General features: G+C 37.0%; 2 protein-coding genes across 2 annotated transcripts in view; both read right to left on the bottom strand.

Annotated features, from left to right (window-relative positions):
• Positions 1-14,338, bottom strand: part of Ubce2h (ubiquitin conjugating enzyme E2H) — a 70,252-nt gene extending 55,914 nt beyond the window's left edge. The window contains exon 1 of the mRNA XM_076784997.1: positions 13,638-14,338. Within this exon, the coding sequence (XP_076641112.1) occupies positions 13,638-13,690 (53 nt within the window). The 5' untranslated portion in view covers positions 13,691-14,338. The remainder of the gene's footprint in view (positions 1-13,637) is intronic.
• Positions 13,890-20,018, bottom strand: Wls (Wnt ligand secretion mediator). Its single transcript, XM_076784999.1, has 13 exons — positions 19,768-20,018; positions 19,193-19,380; positions 19,011-19,116; positions 18,815-18,939; positions 18,582-18,737; positions 18,320-18,497; positions 18,111-18,238; positions 18,009-18,014; positions 17,775-17,936; positions 17,476-17,703; positions 17,250-17,403; positions 15,167-17,175; positions 13,890-14,884 (listed from the first exon to the last, which is right to left on the bottom strand). The coding sequence occupies exons 1-12, from the start codon at positions 19,871-19,873 to the stop codon at positions 17,075-17,077; spliced, it is 1,638 nt and encodes a 545-aa protein (XP_076641114.1). The 5' UTR covers positions 19,874-20,018; the 3' UTR covers positions 13,890-14,884; positions 15,167-17,074.
• Between the last annotated feature and the right edge of the window lie 186 nt (positions 20,019-20,204).

Here is a 20,204-nt window from a genome sequence, read left to right as displayed (position 1 = left end):
TGTCAATCAACGACTATCCGTAACGCGGAAAACAATAGTTCTTTTACCAGCGGACAATGTATCCCGATCTATAGAAATTCTGAAATTTCCGAAAAAAGACATAAAACCGTAGTGAATTCTATTAAACTGTGTATGTTTCCGATTTTTGTTTAATTTATGTTGGCACGTGTCTTAGAATTGCAGCAATAAATATCGAATGCTGATTGCACATCAACAACCAGTACATTTATAAAGTATTATCATTTTCTCAGGATATTCCTTTCTCCTATTCACTTATTCTTTGTTAATAAAATGAAAATATCAGATTACGAATAGAAAATAATCGATCAAATTAGATATCGGTAAATTGAAGCTAAATCAAAGATTATAGTGCACTTTGTGATCCATATTGCAAGAAACAAAACTCCAAAGGACTGTGAGTGGTGGAAGTGAACTCTGAAGAAAAATTAATTCAACTTTATCCCTGCATTTTTTTCTTATGATTGCTTTTTTTTTTGAAGGGTGTTTTTATCCGTAGGACCATTTATCAGCTGGAAAACAAAATCGTTTTTGGTTGGTTCTTCGGATATTTTGCGGTCAGGTTTGAGCGAATGCATGAATGCGTTCAGATAGAGACCTTTTTAAACTTATCCGACCGGAAGTGATCCACCACGTGCATAATATTGGCCAGGATCGTTAGCCGACCATCAACGTCCCATGAACCATGGGCTGGTGGATATCGGGCTTTACGAGAAGTCTCGCGGGACGACATAGGAGCAAAGGCAAACTATATTGATGCTGGACATTGGGTCGAAATTTCAAATTTCAGAATTTTAGTACATTTCCATGAAAGTATGAACCCTCCTCAATTATGTTTTCTTTTTACATTTTTCCGCATTACTTATTCCGGGGCATTCAATATTAAATATTAACCTTAACCTTTAATACCTTAACTTTACCTAAAGAATGTGCACTGTGCATAATAATACTGCACGGACCGGCACGGTCGATACTGTCGGTTTTAACAGAGTGAGAAGAAAAGAGCTAGTTCCTCGTCGCTGTCTGATCCGCTCATTTTGACTGTTTTTGCGTCAACTGATGGTTTGTCGCCGGATCTGTGTAGACTAAGCATAAAACGTATAGTGTAAATCGACCTTTACTCTTGGCTACCGGAAGCGTTACGTTTCAGTCGTATGCACGAGAAGTTCCGTCATCGACTGCTTTCACGAATAACTCGCGGAAGCCAAAACAAACAATTCCATCAGCATACAAATTAACGCGGAATTAATTGTCGGGAAAATTCGTCCTATGACCCGTGTGAGCAACGTAAATATTGTAAATTGCGTTACGGTTGATATATTAACATTTAGAGGGTCAGCATTTTTCCGTACAATTTATGGATACAGTGGGCGATTAATTTATTAAAGCCACCCGCATAATCAATTTTTAAATGGACTGAATAAAATTTTTAAATTGCTAATATGCGTTCAACAATGATCCAGGTAATATTACCTGTCACATGAGCAAGAAATACATTTTCCGTACCGTGGTTCGAACAATTTAAATGATAACTGTGAGTATATATTTTCTTTGACTTCCAATATTAAGATTAAATGCGAAATTATTGATTATAAATTGCCTATAAGATATCTTCCATATCTATCTCCGTAAACCGGAAAAATACTCCGAATACTTTTTGATACTATCAGCAACCCCAATTGTTAAACTGTTGACTGTTTATGTCGAGTATACTCGTCGCGGAAAGATGGTATTTTTGTGTAAAAAATTTGCATTTGCTATTATCACTAGATTTACGTAGCACTAAAAGAGGGCCAGTTCGGATTATTTTATAAAAATACCAAGAATATATTCAGCCAGATTTTTAGCACGCTTTTACTATAATATATGTTCCAAGGAATAAATGTGTTAAATAAATTTCCTATAAATGCATTTTTACAATCCCAATAATCGTAAATTAAAGAACATAAAACCCGTCATTTTGACGGGTCCCGTAAATCTAGTGTTAAATAAACATTAAGAGAGTGCGCTGTGTAGTACGGAAAAATCACAAAAATAATGCTAGTTTTAAAGTAATTAAGCACACGCAAATGAAGCAAAACAGTTAACAGGTTAAAGCGAAGCTCTCGAAAACCAAGAATTTTATTCTGAGAAGAAAAGTTTGCGAATTTATTAATTCTGACTTCTTTTACTGGTTTGCTTTATTCCACGGTAAATAAAAAACCATATTGTCACGATTACTATTGAGCATTAGATTATGAATGTCTCGGCAGTGGTATCAACGGAGAACAAAGTGAAGGTCATAATATTAGAGGTTGTTGGATTCGTCTTGACCTTGGCTATCACATACCGATAATAAAAATATGTCATTCCATTAAAAAAAAAACAGACCTGAAATCTCAAAAAATATAACCTTGAACAAATTTTTTTGCCTATATTTGCCCTTCTGAACCAACTAATGTTTTCCTCTGACATTTTTTCCATTATAGAAAACAAGCGAGATATTTTAGACGCTCGAGTTACGTGAAACACCCTGTATTCATCGTTTGAGATGTTAGGTGAATCGTTAACGTACTAAAAAAATAGTGTTGCAATTTAGAAATTCGGTGGAAAGGGAGAACAGTTCACCGACTTCCAAATCACTGATGAAAGCAAGCTTCTAATTGAGCAACGAGATAATTACGCGGCTAGAGTTGTTAGTAGAGACCCGATTAAGCCTGGAGAAGATCGAATAATTTTAATGACCCCGATCCCCGGGCAACATTCGACCATCGGCGAGCGGGCACACGCATATGGTGTACCGTAAACAGCAGAAAAGGACGGAAACGGTTGGTCAATCCGCGAGATCCGTTACGGAGCATTTACTTCTGGCACGATGTTGTTGTTTACAATGTCGAGCGAACCAGCGAGCGTTTCGTTAAAGCCAGCCCCCTCACAGTTTATTCCATCCCTCTTCCCTCCTGCTCGCCGTTTGCTATCTTCACTATCCGTCCTTGTTTCCGCGATCCACTGTGTCCGTTACTCTATCTTCTTTCCTTTCCACCTTTCACTGGCGCTACCATCGAACGGCAGGCCACTAAAACTTCAAACATTTGGAAAGCACGCCAGATAAGTGCACGAAATTAGAAGAAACCGCGAGAATCGCAGGAACACGATCTTACCGCTAGAACTGCATGCAACTCCAAAAAGTACATATTGGCACAAATTTCAATTTTTTTCTTTTTTCGATTTTCGAAAAGTAACATTTAAACCTATACTGTTCTAAAGAAGAGGCATACAATAATAAACCTGCACTGATTTTAGAGCTCGAAACCCCTACTTCTTCCAAGACACTTTTGCATGATTTCTCCGATTAAAACGACGCTAAAAACACTGGACATTTCTTATCGTGACAGAATCTAGCAAATTCGAAGATTCGAGCTTCCTCTTTACAAAAAACTTCCTGAAGCTGAATGTGCGATTTTTTAAAAATATAAACAAAATATGAAGTTCTCGTTTCGATTATTTTTTAGGTGTCCCACAGAGCTTTGTCCACCAGTGCACTGCAGTGTACACACCGCAAATCAAAATAAACTGCACGTGGCGAGTCTGCCTCGCGTTTATCGGTCCATCGTATATCCCCGCGATTTATGATGCGATGCAGCTTCGAAGATCGCATAACCATCAACACCGATCACGAGTAGTTTTCGGGGCTGAGAACAGTTTCTCATCACGTGACCATTTTTCTATTGCGACGGAGATTTCCTCTCCCCCTATGTTTTTGATAGGAATAGCAAGCTAGGTAGCAAGCGATAGTAGCAATACGATAAGGCAGTGAACCTTGATAAAACACTTTTCAATGTGTTCATTATCGTTAATTAACACGTTGGGAACGGCTGACGCGATATTGCTGCGAGCGACGAAAGGTAGATATATACAAAGCGGTTCACAATATGGACGCTCTGAAACCCGTTTTTAGTATCCCAAAAACGCAAGTTTTGAGGGAACAACGTAGCTGAACGAACCAAGGTCTATTCATTGCAACGAGGTAAATTGTGGTGGATCTTTGATTGCACAAAAAATTTCGAGGGCTGTTTCGACCCCAATAACATGAGTATAAAAAAAAGCAAAATATGTCTTAACACGTTGTCTACCACGTTAGTCGGTGTACGGGTGATACAATTCTTTTTGCACTTTTAAAATTGAATATATATCTTAATACAGTTGTGCAAACCGAACCCCATCAGGATTTACAGGATTAAAAGAAGGACTAAAGTTCCGAAAATCGGTCATATCTGATTGAGCTGAAATTTGGTCAATAGGTTCATTGTGCATTAAAAACATGTTTCCAAAAGGATTTTTGACGACTCGACAAACATTTTTTATCACGCAAATATCATTTTGGACACTCACAGTGAATTCTGTCCTTTTTAATTGACGGAACACATGTTTCAGGACGGAACCCTTCCCCCTGGACCCGCCCCCACCCCTAACCACAATTCGTCGGTACAGTAGAAAATGATACTAATACCATAGAAAATTTGTATTCCGAGTCGCCAAAAATCCTTTTGGGAAACATGTTTTTAATGCAAAATGGGGTTATGCGCAAAATTTGAGCTCGATACGATTTGACCGATTTTCGGAACTTCAGCCCTGTGAAATTTTCTAAATGAAATGTGTCCATGAGAAGCACCCTTCACAATTCAAATTCAAAGGCTCTACCGACTATGGCTACTCCTGTGCCAAGCTGTACATCTTGTCTCTCGTCGACCTACCATGGGTTAAATGTGGTATGCATTCTCTGATCTAAAAACATGTTAGTTTTGCGCTGTTATTCTACAAACAGATAAGAACTCAGAATACATCGGGCTTCGCCTGGTTGCCATGTGGAACTTGGGGGGGGGAAAACCGGAATTGCGAACGATGGCACCTCGACGAGTGTAAGTTATGGTTACGGGCGGTTTCGGTGTGTACATACATACATATATCCGTGAATGAAAATACGAGCACGTGTTAAGATGCGTGCAACATTAATAGGTACATCTGCGAGATACTTGGCGCTAATCCGCAAAGAACAACGAGATTCTTTAGAACGCGTCCTCGGGCATGTTTATTTTTGGAAGACCGCGCCTTCGGATCTTTGTGCTTATCTGCGATTGTCGATAACTTCGTAACGAGATACGTTAACCGCTGTTCTATCGAGTCACATTCGATCGGGAGAAACGTTGGGCGCGCGAAATCACGAACGTGATCGTCAAACGTAATTGTACAGGATGTTCCACAAATGGTACAACGTAATAGCTCCGTACCAATCAATAGAACATGCGTGTTCGAATAATTGAACAGTTAGCATTAGCTACAGCATTAGATTAAAACTTCACTGATTCGTATGATAAATAGCCTTTTAAACCATTACATGTGAAACTTTACACACAATGTAGAGTGCTGATACCATCGGTTCGGATAATCGCTATTTTACTGAATCGTCAATTAACCGTTTGACTGCCAAACTAGAAACCTCAAAAATTCCACAAAAACAAAGAACGTTATTTGATGAAATAAAAATTGAAAAAATTAAATGTACGATAGTGAGTAGTCCTTCAACTTTCTTGCATTTTACAGATCCTAATTAAATTTGGTGCAATGAATATATTAACGTAAAAATTCATTTTAAGACCTAGACAAATAATTCCGTCACCCGCAGTCAACGTGTTAAACGTGTAAATGTAATCCAACTTATATCATGTTTGGTCTCATTTTAATCAGAAAAACGCCACACATATGTTGAACACGGTTTCATAAAGAAACAATTAAAAAGAAATAAATTTTGTCATCGTTTGTACTGCAATCTTGAAACACGTTGTATATATGACGTATCTTTCTTTTCCTACTTTTCTTGATCGATACATTCAACGAGCCCTTTATTCTACGGAATTTTGACACCCTTCGAAAGCTCGCGTAACTGCCCTTTGTCGTTCTTCTTAATCCCTTCGTCTGGATTATTCAGGCTTCTAATCTTATTGTTTACAGAATGCACAGGGTGTTTCGTAAGTTGCGGTAAACGATGCGGTACATGTGCAAGAATAATTAGAAATAGCACTATGACAAAACTATCGTTTCCTCTATTTTTCATACAGGAAAAATATCAAAGTAAAAATGAGAAAGAAACATATAAAAGTGATTTCTAGACTGCGAATTTTATGCATTTCAGAAAAAAATAAATACGTCAAATACCAAATTGAAAAAACATTAGAAGGGTTTAAGGATTTTCGACTTTTTAAGCTGATTAGAAAAGAAAATATAATTTTGTTTAACTTCAGTCTCTTACAATAGACTCTCGTTTTCGCTAAGATTTTGTTTTGTGAAAATATAACGACACTATAATTTCTTTGGTACACATGTTTGCAATAAATAAAACCTATAAACGGTGAACGGACGCGTTGAAAAAATTCGATTTGGCAAGAATCGTGTGGAACCTTTTAAATTTCAAGGAGTCGTCTGCTTTCAAGTATTATTACGATTTCTGACACGTTCCGTGTACAATTGAACAAATCGAGCGTTCACATTTTATCTTTGATCGTCGTTTACCGATTAGACTTGGGGCCCCGTCGCGTCGTCACGTGATAAAAATGTGAATTCGAGCATTGTTGGGAAAGGACAGTGAGGCAATCGGTGTTTAGAGGAGAAACAATCGAGCCAATGAATAGGGCAACGTGCGTTGTATGCTGCTCTCTGATTATTCTCACGTGTTTTCCTAACCAGTATTAAATTTTCGGCGATAAGAACGAGAGTGACGGCGTTACACGCCTGATTACAATGTATTCGAAAAGAGACGCAATTCGGGAGTCGCGCTGATAGCGAAAGGCCTATGTAATCCTGGCTGTAAACAAGGTCAAGTCTTCAGCGAGATATGACCTCGGTAACTCCTTTTCGCTTGTTCACGTTTGGCAAGATTCCGAAATTCGATCGTCTTCAATGTATCTACTCGAAGCAGTAAATAGACAAATTCCCGCTCCCCGATTTTGAAACTCGCGTTGCTCTTATGAAAAAGAATTTGTTCTTCCCGTGAATCTGTTTGGTGTTGTTTGTCACGAGAAGTTATTAATCGGTAAACCGTAATTTACAGCTATTAACATTATAATAATACAACGAAAAACCTCGATTTTTAACCGCAACGAAACAGCAAAAAAGTTTCTTCTACAAAGACTGAATACATAACGTACCGCCACCTTAACCTTTGATAACCTTTAACAATCTTATAAACGATCTTTTCCTACGTCAGTTCACCTACTGTTACAACTTCGTTTAACAAATATTTCGAATTAAAAAAAATATTGCGTTACCATCAACGCCGTGTCACAATCGGCTTTAATCTTCCTTTTTTATTTTTATCAATAACTTATATATTACTTGTCCTACAGCGAAACTTCTGTGACTCAGTAATGTGAGATGACTGTACAAGATTATGGAGTACAAGTTTTTGTTGTAAACGTAATACGGTTCTAGGTAATCGTAGAAAATGTTACTTCGATCCGTTGCCAATGAAAGAGAAGGGTTCGAAGTAATACCGTGGTAGACCCAAGCTTATTGTTCGGCGCATGATTAATTACACAGATCAAAAAAGGCATATTCGTCACGAGAAGCTTTCAGCAAGACAATGACAAAACGTGTGCACGCTATATGCACCACGGTCGGTGCACATCGACGCGCGCGGAACTGCATTACGCGGATAACGTCCCGTAGATTTCTCACGTGTGCTCGCGTGCCTTCGAGGCCATTACGGTGAACCATTAACCGTCCATACCGAGAATCTTGTTAATTATCATGTAATTGATTAGGTTGATTTCGGCGGGCGTACGAGGAATCTTAGGAGAGAAGTCCATTGTGGACTGGCCATCCATAATTAAATTACTTCCGGAACCGCATCTGCGTGTATGCCACCTGTGCGCGCAAGTTAGCGAACACTTAATGGAAATTACAGGGATACATATAGACTGTCCGAATGTAATTTACCAGACAACTATGCAGTTACGCGCTCATGCGAGCCAGTGGCACTGACCTGTCACGAAAATCCAGTTTGTTCGCAGTCGCTTTGCGAAAAACACCTTCAACCCCACCGTGTGTTCTTATTACTCTGTGTTTAAATGGATTATTAGAACCGGATTATAGTAGTCGAACCGAACAAGTGACGCTTTCTTTTGCAAAACGTAAGACACCGGCGAAAACGTCGCGCGCAAAAATGATCACAGAAAGTACATATACAGGGTGTCCCAAAAGTGTTGTACATCCTTGAAAGTAATCCTTCCGTTACGATAATATTCTCCGCGACCTTGTTAAGGAGTTATTAACGAAAAACAAGGACCAATCAGAGCGCTGCTACAGCGGATTTGTCGCCGAGCCGGAACCCGTCCGCTGTAGCAGCGCTCTGATTGGTCCTTGTTTTTCGTGAATAGCTCCTTAACAAAGCCGCGGGGAATATTTTCGTAAAAGAAAAAGTTACTTCCAATTACCTCAGAAATTGCCCCTTTCAAGGAAGTACAACATTCCTGGGACACCTTGTATACAGCTTTTTAAGCGACCTTTTTATCGCGTTCTACCGATGTCCATTGTACAAGACTTTTAGTTTCACGCAGTAGTTTATATACTCCAATAGCGGATTATGTTAGTTTCATTATCGAATCTCGGTAATTAATTGTGGAAGCACTGTTCTCGTATGATATAATGGTACCGCATAAAATACAGCCGACAAAGCATTAGCTACGTTAATTAATGAAATTGCGAGGGAATCGCCGGCTCGGCAACGTAAACAATCATTGTATAACTGGAGGATTACATTCGAAAATATGAAAACACAATTTTCTTCACATTTAATTACTATAAATAAATAAATATAAATAATTAAAAAGGATTGATCGAAGCAATTTGTCGAATGATCGTAATCGAACGTTGTTTCGTTGTCTCCGGTAATTAGCTTTGGAAGAGAGTTATTCATAGGTATGACCATGTTTATACGTACAGGGTGATTCAAATGAAATAAAACTTTTCGCATTGCTAAATTTGTATTTAATAAATTGCTGAACAACGGTGCGAAAAATTGGTACGAGCAAATACGCTCAAATTCGTACGCACAAAACGAGACAACAAATCGTTTAGAATCGACATATGTATATCCTAAAAAATATTGATTATCAAATTTACATAAAAACGAAGTGAACGACAGTCAGAGGACGTTAATGACAAGCTTATCGGTTAATCGCACGTTATAAAGAAGCGACGGTTTTATTCTACTTCTCCGCGCATATGTTCCAAGATCATCGTACAATTTATCACACAACAATAGCTCGACTAATAAAAATAACAACAGGAACGACCGAAGGTGTACGCATGTAAATATGCGGTTGCAATTCTAGAAGAGGAAGTTAAACCTTGTCATTCGTGTCATGTGGGCGTTCAAGGTGAGCCTTCACGATAATACGATGAACGCTCTAATAGATACGTTTTGCAACACTTTGAAATGTGCTTTTAATGCGATCTGATTTCTGTCGGTAGTATTATGAGGTACTAACACCTTCAACGCGGTTCCACATGCACACAAGGACAAATTGACCATTGTAAGAAACAATGAATATAAGCAAAGGGAATACTAGGAGAAACCATTGGCAGACGTGTTATCCTCTTATTTAATTGTTGAATACTTATTTTCCGCTCCCACTTTTTTTATTGTACTAAAATATCCTTGTCTATGCACTAGATAACATATGGAAGTGTTAAACACTACAAAAAAGAAAAATATGTACCGATCTTTTGCTAAGTGAAGAATTCAATCGTTTGTTTGCAACTTTAAGAATTAGATACATGAAATCGACGTGACAATTATTGTACGCGTATGCTTGCTGTGAAAGTTCAATATTCGTAACCAGAAAACAGCGATGGTTTCGCACGAACCCTGAACTCTTAACATTCATGAAATTCAATTCAACGATTCCGCAACGCATCGGACTTAATTTCAAGACTAGAGGTCGAAAGAATGTTTTCTTTTTTGTAAACTCGTTGAGCTTCCGCTTGGATTGAAAATCGTTAAATTTTCAAAGAAGGATGATCAAAACAATATACGATATCGGTGAACCTTTTCCGGAAGAAAATGAAAAGTTTGAATAACTACGAGCGAATCCAACAGTGGATAACAAAAGCGTAGAAAGTTGCGTTGTTGATGGAGTATCTGCGTAAAGACGAAGAGAATTTAGCACGGAAAACAAAGAACTGTTGGCAAAAGACCGAGTCAGAGGATTGTACGCGGACCCATCGTAGTTTCCCTTACGTTCACGTTTACGAAATAACTCGGAGCGTGCACACAGCTTTCGACTAGCGTCGGTGCATCACGGAATAAAATGAGAATATTCTTAACCGATGAAAGAAACGATAGAGCTGCCGCTCTCGTCGAATTAGTTGCCGCGATTGCCAGTGTGGATTATGCTAACGCGTGGAACTAACTTTCACTCCTCGGTATCAACGGAAATCGCAAATAATTGCGATATAAAAATTTCATACCGCCCTTTGCATTTTCTTCTATGAAATTACTATTCAACCTTTCAGTGGACTTTCGAAATCTACTTGAAAAATGCAATTAATAATTGGTAACTAGAAACGTAGTGAAATTTCATCTAAATCAACAAATAGGTATACCATTAATAGATAATTATTAGAATAAATTTTAGTTTACACATTAGATAATTATTCGAATAAATTTTAGTGGGACTGCATCAGCGCCAATAGTTCACTTAAAGGTTAAAAGGAATTTGAATTTGAAATGCCAAGTAATCAAAACAGCACCACAATAACAAAAAATTTAGTGCTAAACAACGTTTTTTGCTTTAATGATTCGTTAGAACGCGATCAATATTTAAAAATTAAAACGATGATTTTTTAACGGTAAAAATTGTTTCTAATTTCCATTTTCGTCGATTGGAAATCGTCCTAGAAGTACGCGAAATTATATTTAAAAAAAAAGTCAGTCATTTATTCATCAGGTGCCAATTACATTGCAAGTGCTTATGTAAGATTACGGTTTTGTAAGCATTAATTTGCAAAGCGTGAAATTAAAATTCCAATTTACATTTATTGTTAGGGTTTTTATGCAGGTGAAAATGAAATAAAAATATTATTAACTTCTACCTCGTGATTTCTATTTGTTTATTTTGTGCGCACGTATTATAAATTCACAGTCTATTGATTGTAAGCACTAGTTGCCTCGAAATAAGTATAATAAGGATACTGATTATATTTCATGTTGTGTGTTCTCTATTAGGAAACAGCTAAGGGTATCACTTCCCCTTATACTTTAGATTTACGTCCAGCTTAAGCTAAAATATGTTAGAGACTAGTTCAACTAGTAGAGAGTACTATAGTTCCTTAAAAAATGAGAAACTTGTCTTCCATAAATCAGATTTTGCCTTGGGAGATATATTAGTTTCGTTGAGACAACTCTACAGTAGGCTGAGGAACCCAATTACTGTAGGTGTACCAATTACTCTGCCTATATTAATTATACTTATTTTTAAAGCATAATAAATATTAAAAAAAGAGATATTAAATTGTTTCATTAAAATCAGATAATATATATGTTATATATATATATATATATATATATATATATATACATATCTTTTTTAATGGTCATTAGGCTTTAAAAATAAGTATAACTAATATAGGCACAGTAATTTGCACCCCCACGTTAATTGGGACCCGCACCCTAGTTGAGGAAGTAGTTGTGGAATACTTGAAACATCGAGATTCGATCGAATTCATTTAAAGCGGAACCGTGACCATTGGGGATTGTAAATTTATGGGAAGCACACGAGCAATGATGGCCGCTGCCCGAAAATAGATTAGCACAAATGTTATATACGTGGGCGCACGTGCCGCGTCGTTAGAGGAGCCGTCCAAAAAATTTGCGAATTAACTAGGCCCACTGTCAAGGAGATATACGCAAACAGTCGCGCTCGATTCAACTTTGTCCATCGAACCACGTGGAAATTTAATGCAAGCTTCAACGAAGACTGGTCGATGTTACGAAGCACGAAAAGGCTCCATAATATAGTGACCGTCATCACCCTGGAAAACCTGACGCACACGTGCACGCGCGACTGTGCAAAATTGATAAGCGAAACGCGACGTCACGTTACGCAAAAATCAATTTCTTGCAAATCGGGTCAGTGATACGTGTACACATAATATGTACCTCTTCGTTTGTTTTATAATACTTTCACCCCCCCCCCTCCACCCACAACTAACCTTACTATAGTTCGCATTTTATGTTTCAACTAATCTGTACTAACTATTTCAAACAGTATTGCTTTCATTAGTGCAGCTATAAAATAGTTACTTATTGAGAGTAATAACGATTGTTCCAATAAATTCTAGCTGGTGACACAGCTATTAATAAATTTATAAATTGACGAAACTAAAATCATATTTTACGTAATTCCCAAATCTTCAGAAATATTTCAATAAAATCTGTAAACGGCGAGTAGGTGTAGGAAGTTGTTGTATTGAACCATTGTATTGAATCATTGGATTTTAGAAAGAAGAGCGGTTGAACGCCTTTCTCGTTTTCGTTGATGAAAGTTTTCCTTTGTTCTTTGCACTTGACGCGACTCGTCAACGTGTGTCAGGTGGACGGAAATACAATTATGTAGTCGCCAACGTTATCGCGCGGTCTATCAGCAATAAAAACGTCCTTTCTGAGAGTACATATGTATTCTCCAAGTATCGAATTTGACGAACTTATGTGTACCATCGTTTTTACGTATGTTCGCGAATGCATTTTACCAGTTCGCGTCATTCTCGAAACGTCTGGCTCAAGTCGAGAGATGCCACTGACGTCACAATTACCGTTTGTCGCGCTTCGCTTCATTTCAAATCTGTACGTACACGTAAGCCCTGGTGGTTAGTTTTTTCGGCGCGATTCGAAATATTTACGTTCGCCTGATCGGTGTGATTGTCTACGGTGCGAACACGGTATTCGGCGTCACGCGAGCCTTTTTGAAAATCGAAGAGACAGGTCTCTGCGAAAGAAACGCGATACGAGACAAACAGGCGACAAAAAAAATATATATATATATATATAAAGTCAGAAGGTAACGTAGAGAACCTGCGCGCCAGCGAACAAGATAAAGCTGCGCAGAAAACGGACGGATGTAGTCAGCTGGTTAAAAGCAGCTGCTGTGTCTCCCGTCATCGACGAAACGAGAAATTAAATATCCGCGGTTGTCGCGAAACACCGCGTTGACATTGCACCGTGTTCTTCCCTGTCGACCTACAAAACCGAACGTGCCTAATATAAACAACCGATTCTAACGTCTAACGCTCCCATACGTACTACGTAGTCTTGTTGCATTCGCAACCATGTGCAGGCCTCTCTTGCACACGATTGCAAACAAGCACGTGCGATAGAGTGAAAGAGAAAGAAAGAGCGAGAACCAGCGAGGCGTAGTGGGAGAGCGGGTGGATGGAGGGGACAACAGTGGCGATGTCGAGGGAAGGGGATGTTGTGGAGGGTAGGGGAGGAGTTGAAGGAGGTGAAGGAGGAGGAGGGGAACGAAAAAAGAAGACAAGAAACACAAATAACGAGTAGGAGAAATAAAAGTGAATTTCAAGGATACAATTTGAGAACGTCCGTGTCCATACGTCGTTTTCCAGCGCTGGGGGACGACATATTTATCGCCTATTAACGCAGCAGAGCCCTTCGCAGCAAGTCCCTCAATCAGCTGAGCTCGATTGTCGTTTTCGGAAGGGCCTCCGACTGCTGCGAATTTTGTTTACCACCGTGAGATTCACACGAGTAACTGGAAAGTCTTTCACTAATCTCGTACAACACACTACTATTGTTTCTCCGTGCTGACCAGTTGTTCAGCACCGAGACAGCAAAGAGAGAGGAAAAAAACAAAGACACGCGCGCGCGACGCTCGCCAGTCAGTCGTTAGATCTCCGATGCTCTCTCGGCCACGAAGGAAAACGACACGGGAGTCTAAATCCGCGACGTCACCGTTCACCGATGTTTTCCACGGGTGAACGAGCGCACGATACCTCGAACAGCAACGATATACAAACGGTCTTCTTCTCTGTTCGTACGGGCCAGGCGAAAATCCTTCGGCTAGAGGATCATTTCATCATCACCAAACGACGATATCCCCGTCCGAAGAGACTCGTTACTGCCGACACGTTTTCTCGCGCACACAAAAAACAATCCTTTCCCCTGAGTCTCCGCCGCCTCCGCCACTTCGAAACGCCTGTTCTCGTGCACCCCACGACCTGTCAACTCACGGACTTCACCACATCTGATTTCGTTCCTGCACTGTTCTCTTGCCCGCTGCTGTTACTACTACCTCTGTCTCTCACGTCGTGCCAGAAGATGCGCGCGCACCATACAAAATCCCTGCTGCCGACTCTAACGCGCGACCAATGTCACTAGGCTCCCACAGCCAATGTTACTCCTTTTCTTATCCTCCCCCTTTTATTCAAATATAGTAGACACCCGTATAAACGCGATCAACAAATTCTTTAAAAACACTGCGTATATGTATCTTCTGTAGCAGTAGCTGTACAATCGTCTTAAAGAATATTTTGTACATTTACTATTTTCACAGTGTCCGCCACGCAAAATACACATGTACAGTCTTTTCAAACAGATTCTTGATCACGTTAGACGGAAGTCTATTCTACTACCATTTTCAAATGAAAAATTCGATGAGACGCGAAAGGAAATTTTGTTAGATCATCGCATTGATAGTCTAGTTATGCCAACAAATTAATATTTTCTTTTTTCACGTAAACAATACATTCCATGTAATATTAAGATTACAGTTTTACGGATCGAAAGGACAGAATTAATGTACTGTCGTGTAACCGTCTGTAAAGAACAATTTAGTACATCGATGGATCAGAGTTTAAAATACGAGTTTGTTAATAATGTGAATGTAAGAATAATAACGATCATAAAATCAAGTATATGTATATCTGTTAACAGTCGAAACGAAATTCATGTCGAAAGAAATCACTATAGTCTTTAGTAACATTGTGAGATAACCCGCAGCGATGACATATGTATATTATGTTTGAATTTGAATTATATTTGATGCTTTTTCTATGCGTACGTAATATTAGAAAATACTCGTTAATAAAATATAAATACCTTTTTGAAACGACAATACGAAGTCCAGTAACTGTGGAGTTTAGAGATTCTCGACATTCGAAGCTAACCCTTCAACACATGTTAAAAGAAATTTGACAAACGCGAGCACTGCATGTAATAAAGAAAGGAATTTGATACACTGATTATCGTTTGAATTGATTAAATCTCGGGAACAGTTTAATGAAAATTAAACTATTTGTCAAGATATGTATCGTGAGGTTTTACGTTTTACATAGACGTTTAATAATATTGAAACAAAAGACAGAACTATATAACAACTATAACGACACACAGCATACCAGCATTACCAGATCGAGGGATCCGCGAGATGAATAGTGGGGGAAATGCTATAGTGAGCAAGGAAAGTATCGCTAGGTTAGGTACGTGGCCAAGCGATACTATTAGTTGGATCACCCAGCTTGCCCTAACCTTACAGTACGAGTCTTCCCTTCCCTACCTATAATGCGGATCGTGGCGTAGTGACTAGGTATCCCCACTATTGGTACGTTGATCGGACAATTCTCGGAACGAGACGTAAACGATCCCTTTGAGGGACTTTTTGCGGCGACGCTGCAGCATACGCAAGATGACATCCTTTTAAACATGTAATAATGTATCATAAGTATATCGCGTGTTCATCAAATATACACAGTAAACATTTATCTTGAAATTTTCAAGTGTTTCACACCAAATGTACATGCAAAAAAAGGACAAACGTTATTTACGACTCAACACTGTTTAATACTAATAACATAACAAAGCTGCTCTAACAAATTGATTTAATTTAAAAATGTATAAAAATGTTTAATACGTTAGAAAAATGTAAATACGTTGAATACTGCGCTAAAATTTTGTAATATTAGTACGCATTTTTTTAATAGTATTAATACATTGGATCGGTCACATTTATAAAAGTATTAAAAAAATAGAACAATCAATTATACAATACAAAATATTCTATTGAAATACTATTGATTGACATATTTTATTAAATAGATTAGTAGGCATAGAAAATACTAGTCTTGCTGTTTTAAGTATAAGTACTCTATGTAAGTAGATAATGTGCACTAGATTCCCCATTTAAAATGTTAGAGATTTATTGCACCTTTCTTCTTCGAATTCTACTTCGATGCATGCATGTCCTAGACCTTATTAATAATGCATCAAAATTTATAAACTTGCGTATGTAATGTACGAGTCTTAAATATATATTGATGGACTTAATACTGTGAAAAAATATTTTTTATACAATAATAACGCAAAATAAGCGAATATTGAATATACGTCATTATTGTTATGAAAATGGTAAAATGTGTGTTCGAGACTGCAAATAAATGCCCAATATTGATATGTATATAAAACGACGGAATAAGATCACACGTCCTTAAAGAAACTAGCGTCTATAAATTACTGACTGGATTAAGAATAGTTACTATAATTATAGCGATTGTAATATGGCTGTTTAATGTCTGAGTGTGTAAAAAAATCTTATTCAGTAAGTACCAATTAAATCTAAAATGGAATGTCCTACGAAATATGCGTATCACATGTTATTCCATCGTAATCATATATGTATGTATACAATAAATGAAGCTAGTGTGATGAATCTAGAGAGCATTTTCGATCCATTTCATTATTGGAATAGTAAACATTCAGTTAAATACTTTTGTAAAAATCGCACATTAGATGCTACGTTGTGTTTGAAAGTGAAGCTTAAAAAATATTGATTTTAATAAATAGTTGATTTTGGTATGAAAGGATTACCTATTAGAGTATTATCAGTCATTGTCTCCTATAAATATCGAGAAACCATAATTTTACCATACTTATAGTACGATGAATTTAAGTACAAAAGTTTTGGTTGGTCAATTGCCGTTTTTTTTTTTTTGTTAATGTAATGCGTGTTATTCATTCTACGGCAGTTTTTCGCGCAAATGCAGTCAAAGACAACATTTCATTGGGATCAGTTGACAAACGAGAAAATTCAATTTCCTCGCTAAGACTGTTTTCTGTAAGAAATTAAACCTTTGTTAGATCAAAATTATAATAAGATACATCATTGAAGAAAAACATCTATATTCACCAGATGGTTCGATAGGCCATTGCTTGTGGGAAGGAGCATACAGACATAGCAGTGCAATGATGTAAATATTCCACATTCCATACACACCGGTGAAGAATGCTGATGTCATTTCTAAATGTAATTCTTCATCCCATTTCCACTGCCCTTCTGCAACCTACATTACACATTGAAATTAATTTTAATGATAGTAAAAATATATAATTTGAATAGGAACAGATGTAAATACTTGGCCAAGGATAAATCCAATAACGGTCAAAGATGCGCACAACAACGTTGCTATCATCAAGAACTTAAACCGATATATTACACCTTCATAATGCAGACGTCTTGCAGAACTCATGCTAGGTAATGCAGCCCTTTTCGCACTAATATTCATAAATACCTTCCATATCATGTAAGATAAGAATATTAAATATACACCAGCAGACACACCGGCTAAAATTATAAATGATAACTGTTTCATTAAGTCAAGGAGACTAGAATTCTGAAATAAGTTTGTATTGGTTTTTTATCGTGAAAGGATACAGCAAATTTAGTTCCCAAGTCTGTAACCCAAATTGAATAGAATGGATTCCTTAATTGTACGCCACGTTCACACATATCGAATACAAATAATGACATGCACCCAGTGCCTACTGCAGAAAGATGACGCCAGTAACATTTTAAGGAGTTTCTTTGTTCACCTTCCTAATCAATAATGAAAATATGTTACAAATGATATCAAAGTATAGTATACGTTCATAAGAAAAGTCAACTCACCTGTATCTGTTTGTGCGATAAATAACATGTAAAATAAAATATATGACATTAATATACAATACTAAATGAAGTTGCTCTTTTACACATTTTTTATGTTCTTACCATGAGATGTTCCCCAGCAAACACAAGCCAAAAGGACAAAAGAGTAGCATAGAACACTCCTTGTCTGATATCACCCAGTAAAAGCATAAATGGCATATCATAAGCTAGTGTCAAATACTCCAAAGGCACTAAAAGAAATGTAATGAACAAAATAATTAAACTCTTATACATAAAATTGAGCCAATGAGTACATTAAATATACAACATACTATTTAAAAATGATAGTGCTGAGCCCAATCCTAAAAGTAAATATTCCAAAAGAGCTGGGGATCTTGAAAGCATGTTTACTCTCCTCCAATACCAGGCAAGTACGCATATGACAATTGGGAAATAAATGGTCTTCAAGCTTACCCACACCTTTGTAAATCCACCATTCTGGTTAATAGCCTAAATTATAAAGAACAACATGATGTTCATATTTCTCCATTCTTGTATTTATGGAAATTATATTGTAATATATTATATATTTACAGTAAGCCACAAGTCAGTTATATGTCCCAAACCCTGATTGATGTTTCTGTCAGTGTCCGCAGGAAGACGAATGTTTAAAAGATAATAGTCATGAAACAAAGATCCCAATTCAAATAATGGTACCATACTGCAGTTATAATAATATTGTTCCATTGGCTGAAACAATTGTTCACATAAATAATACATCGTTAACGACATCCAAAGCAAATATATTGATTAATTTATGTATTTACATTATCGATACTGCAATCTAAAATTCTTTCCACTACAGAAGCAGCATAAGGTTTCCAACTATCATCTGGATCTCCTTTGTTCTTGTATGCAAGTCTTGCATCCAATGTTATTTTGGTTCTTGGAGCTAACAGAATTGATATGAAACATCTATCATGATAATAACATTATTAGCATAAATTAAATCTAATTAATTACCGATTTTTATTTGATTATGATGAACAATATCCACTTGTAAAACACCTATTAAATTCTGTTGCCATCTGGAATAATCAAGTTGCATACCACTTCGTGGGACAGGCATCTACAGGAAATTAAAAATGAATATGTTTAAATATAATTAGAATTCTATACTATGCACAAAACTCCAAGACACCTACTTGGAATGTGTAAACAACTTGATATGCCTGATGATGGCTATCAAGACTAACAGTGTCCATATCAACAGAAATACAAGATCCTTTTCCTCTCGAATAAAACCATTTCTTTCCTCCAGGTTCAGATCCATTCACACGAATATCCTTGCAAGGTGTACCAAGTATATTTTGACTACTAGCAGGTGTTGGAGCTGAACAAAGAAATATGTGTTATTAAAAGCTATTTGTTTGTATAAATGCAGTTAACAGATGACTAAGTAATCAATGTCTTTGCACACTTATAATTCTTTCAGATCTTGTATTAAACATTTTAGACATTTAGAAAGTTTCAAAACATATAGAATCTACAACTTATGAGTAACAACAAAATATAATATATTTTAATATTGCAAGCCTTTTAATTAACAATTTAACAAATTTTAAAGATTTGTTTAATTAACGAACATGGATTATTATTTCGTTTAAATATAGGTAAATACGGAAATTATTATGTACTAATTCAAATTAAAAAGTCATTAACACTAACAATTGTTTGTATATCAGAGCAAATTTCGAAATGGTTGACATTCTGGACTTACCAATGAGCCCGCCTATTAGAAAACAAACAATTTGCGCGATAATAAGCAAAATTACAAGCACTGAAAGCTTTCTACCACTCAAGTTTTCTATGATAGTTCCTTGCATTTTTCCTTTTGTTTAACGAAGTTGCACGCTATAATTGTTTACGAAACTGCACTTAAATTATGATGCCACTAAAATAGACGCACAACACGGCGTTTTCGTCCGAAGAGTATATGAAGAGCAGTTTAACGTGCTTTTCGAGTACCTTCGCTTTCAAAATGGAAGCTGTGCCGTACCAATATTTATAAAACTTTACCAAAAGGATTCCGCAAACATTTCGTAATCAGTGTTGCCAATGATCGTTTTAGAAGTTTGCCATGATCTGCACAGAGAGTAATTTCCTCACTGATCTGCATTATATGGTTTTTTATAGATTTGTTTTTTCATTTATATT

The sequence above is a fragment of the Halictus rubicundus genome, chromosome 3 (genome assembly GCF_050948215.1).
Source record: "Halictus rubicundus isolate RS-2024b chromosome 3, iyHalRubi1_principal, whole genome shotgun sequence".
NCBI classification, from domain to species: Eukaryota; Metazoa; Arthropoda; class Insecta; order Hymenoptera; family Halictidae; genus Halictus; species Halictus rubicundus.
The sequence above is the reverse complement of the archived record's forward strand: the minus strand, read 5'-3'. Positions and strand labels throughout refer to the sequence as shown.

What these genes read in the sequence shown, in the direction of transcription:
- Wls (XM_076784999.1), bottom strand. Translation starts at nt 19,873, where the DNA reads ATGCAAGGAACTATCATAGAAAACTTGAGTGGTAGAAAGCTTTCAGTG. An exon ending in TAACTGACTTGTGGCTTACT is followed by an intron (nt 18,498 to 18,581) that starts GTAAATATATAA and finishes TTTATAATTTAG; the next exon opens with GCTATTAACCAGAATGGTGG. An exon ending in AGCACTATCATTTTTAAATA is followed by an intron (nt 18,239 to 18,319) that starts GTATGTTGTATA and finishes CATTTCTTTTAG; the next exon opens with TGCCTTTGGAGTATTTGACA.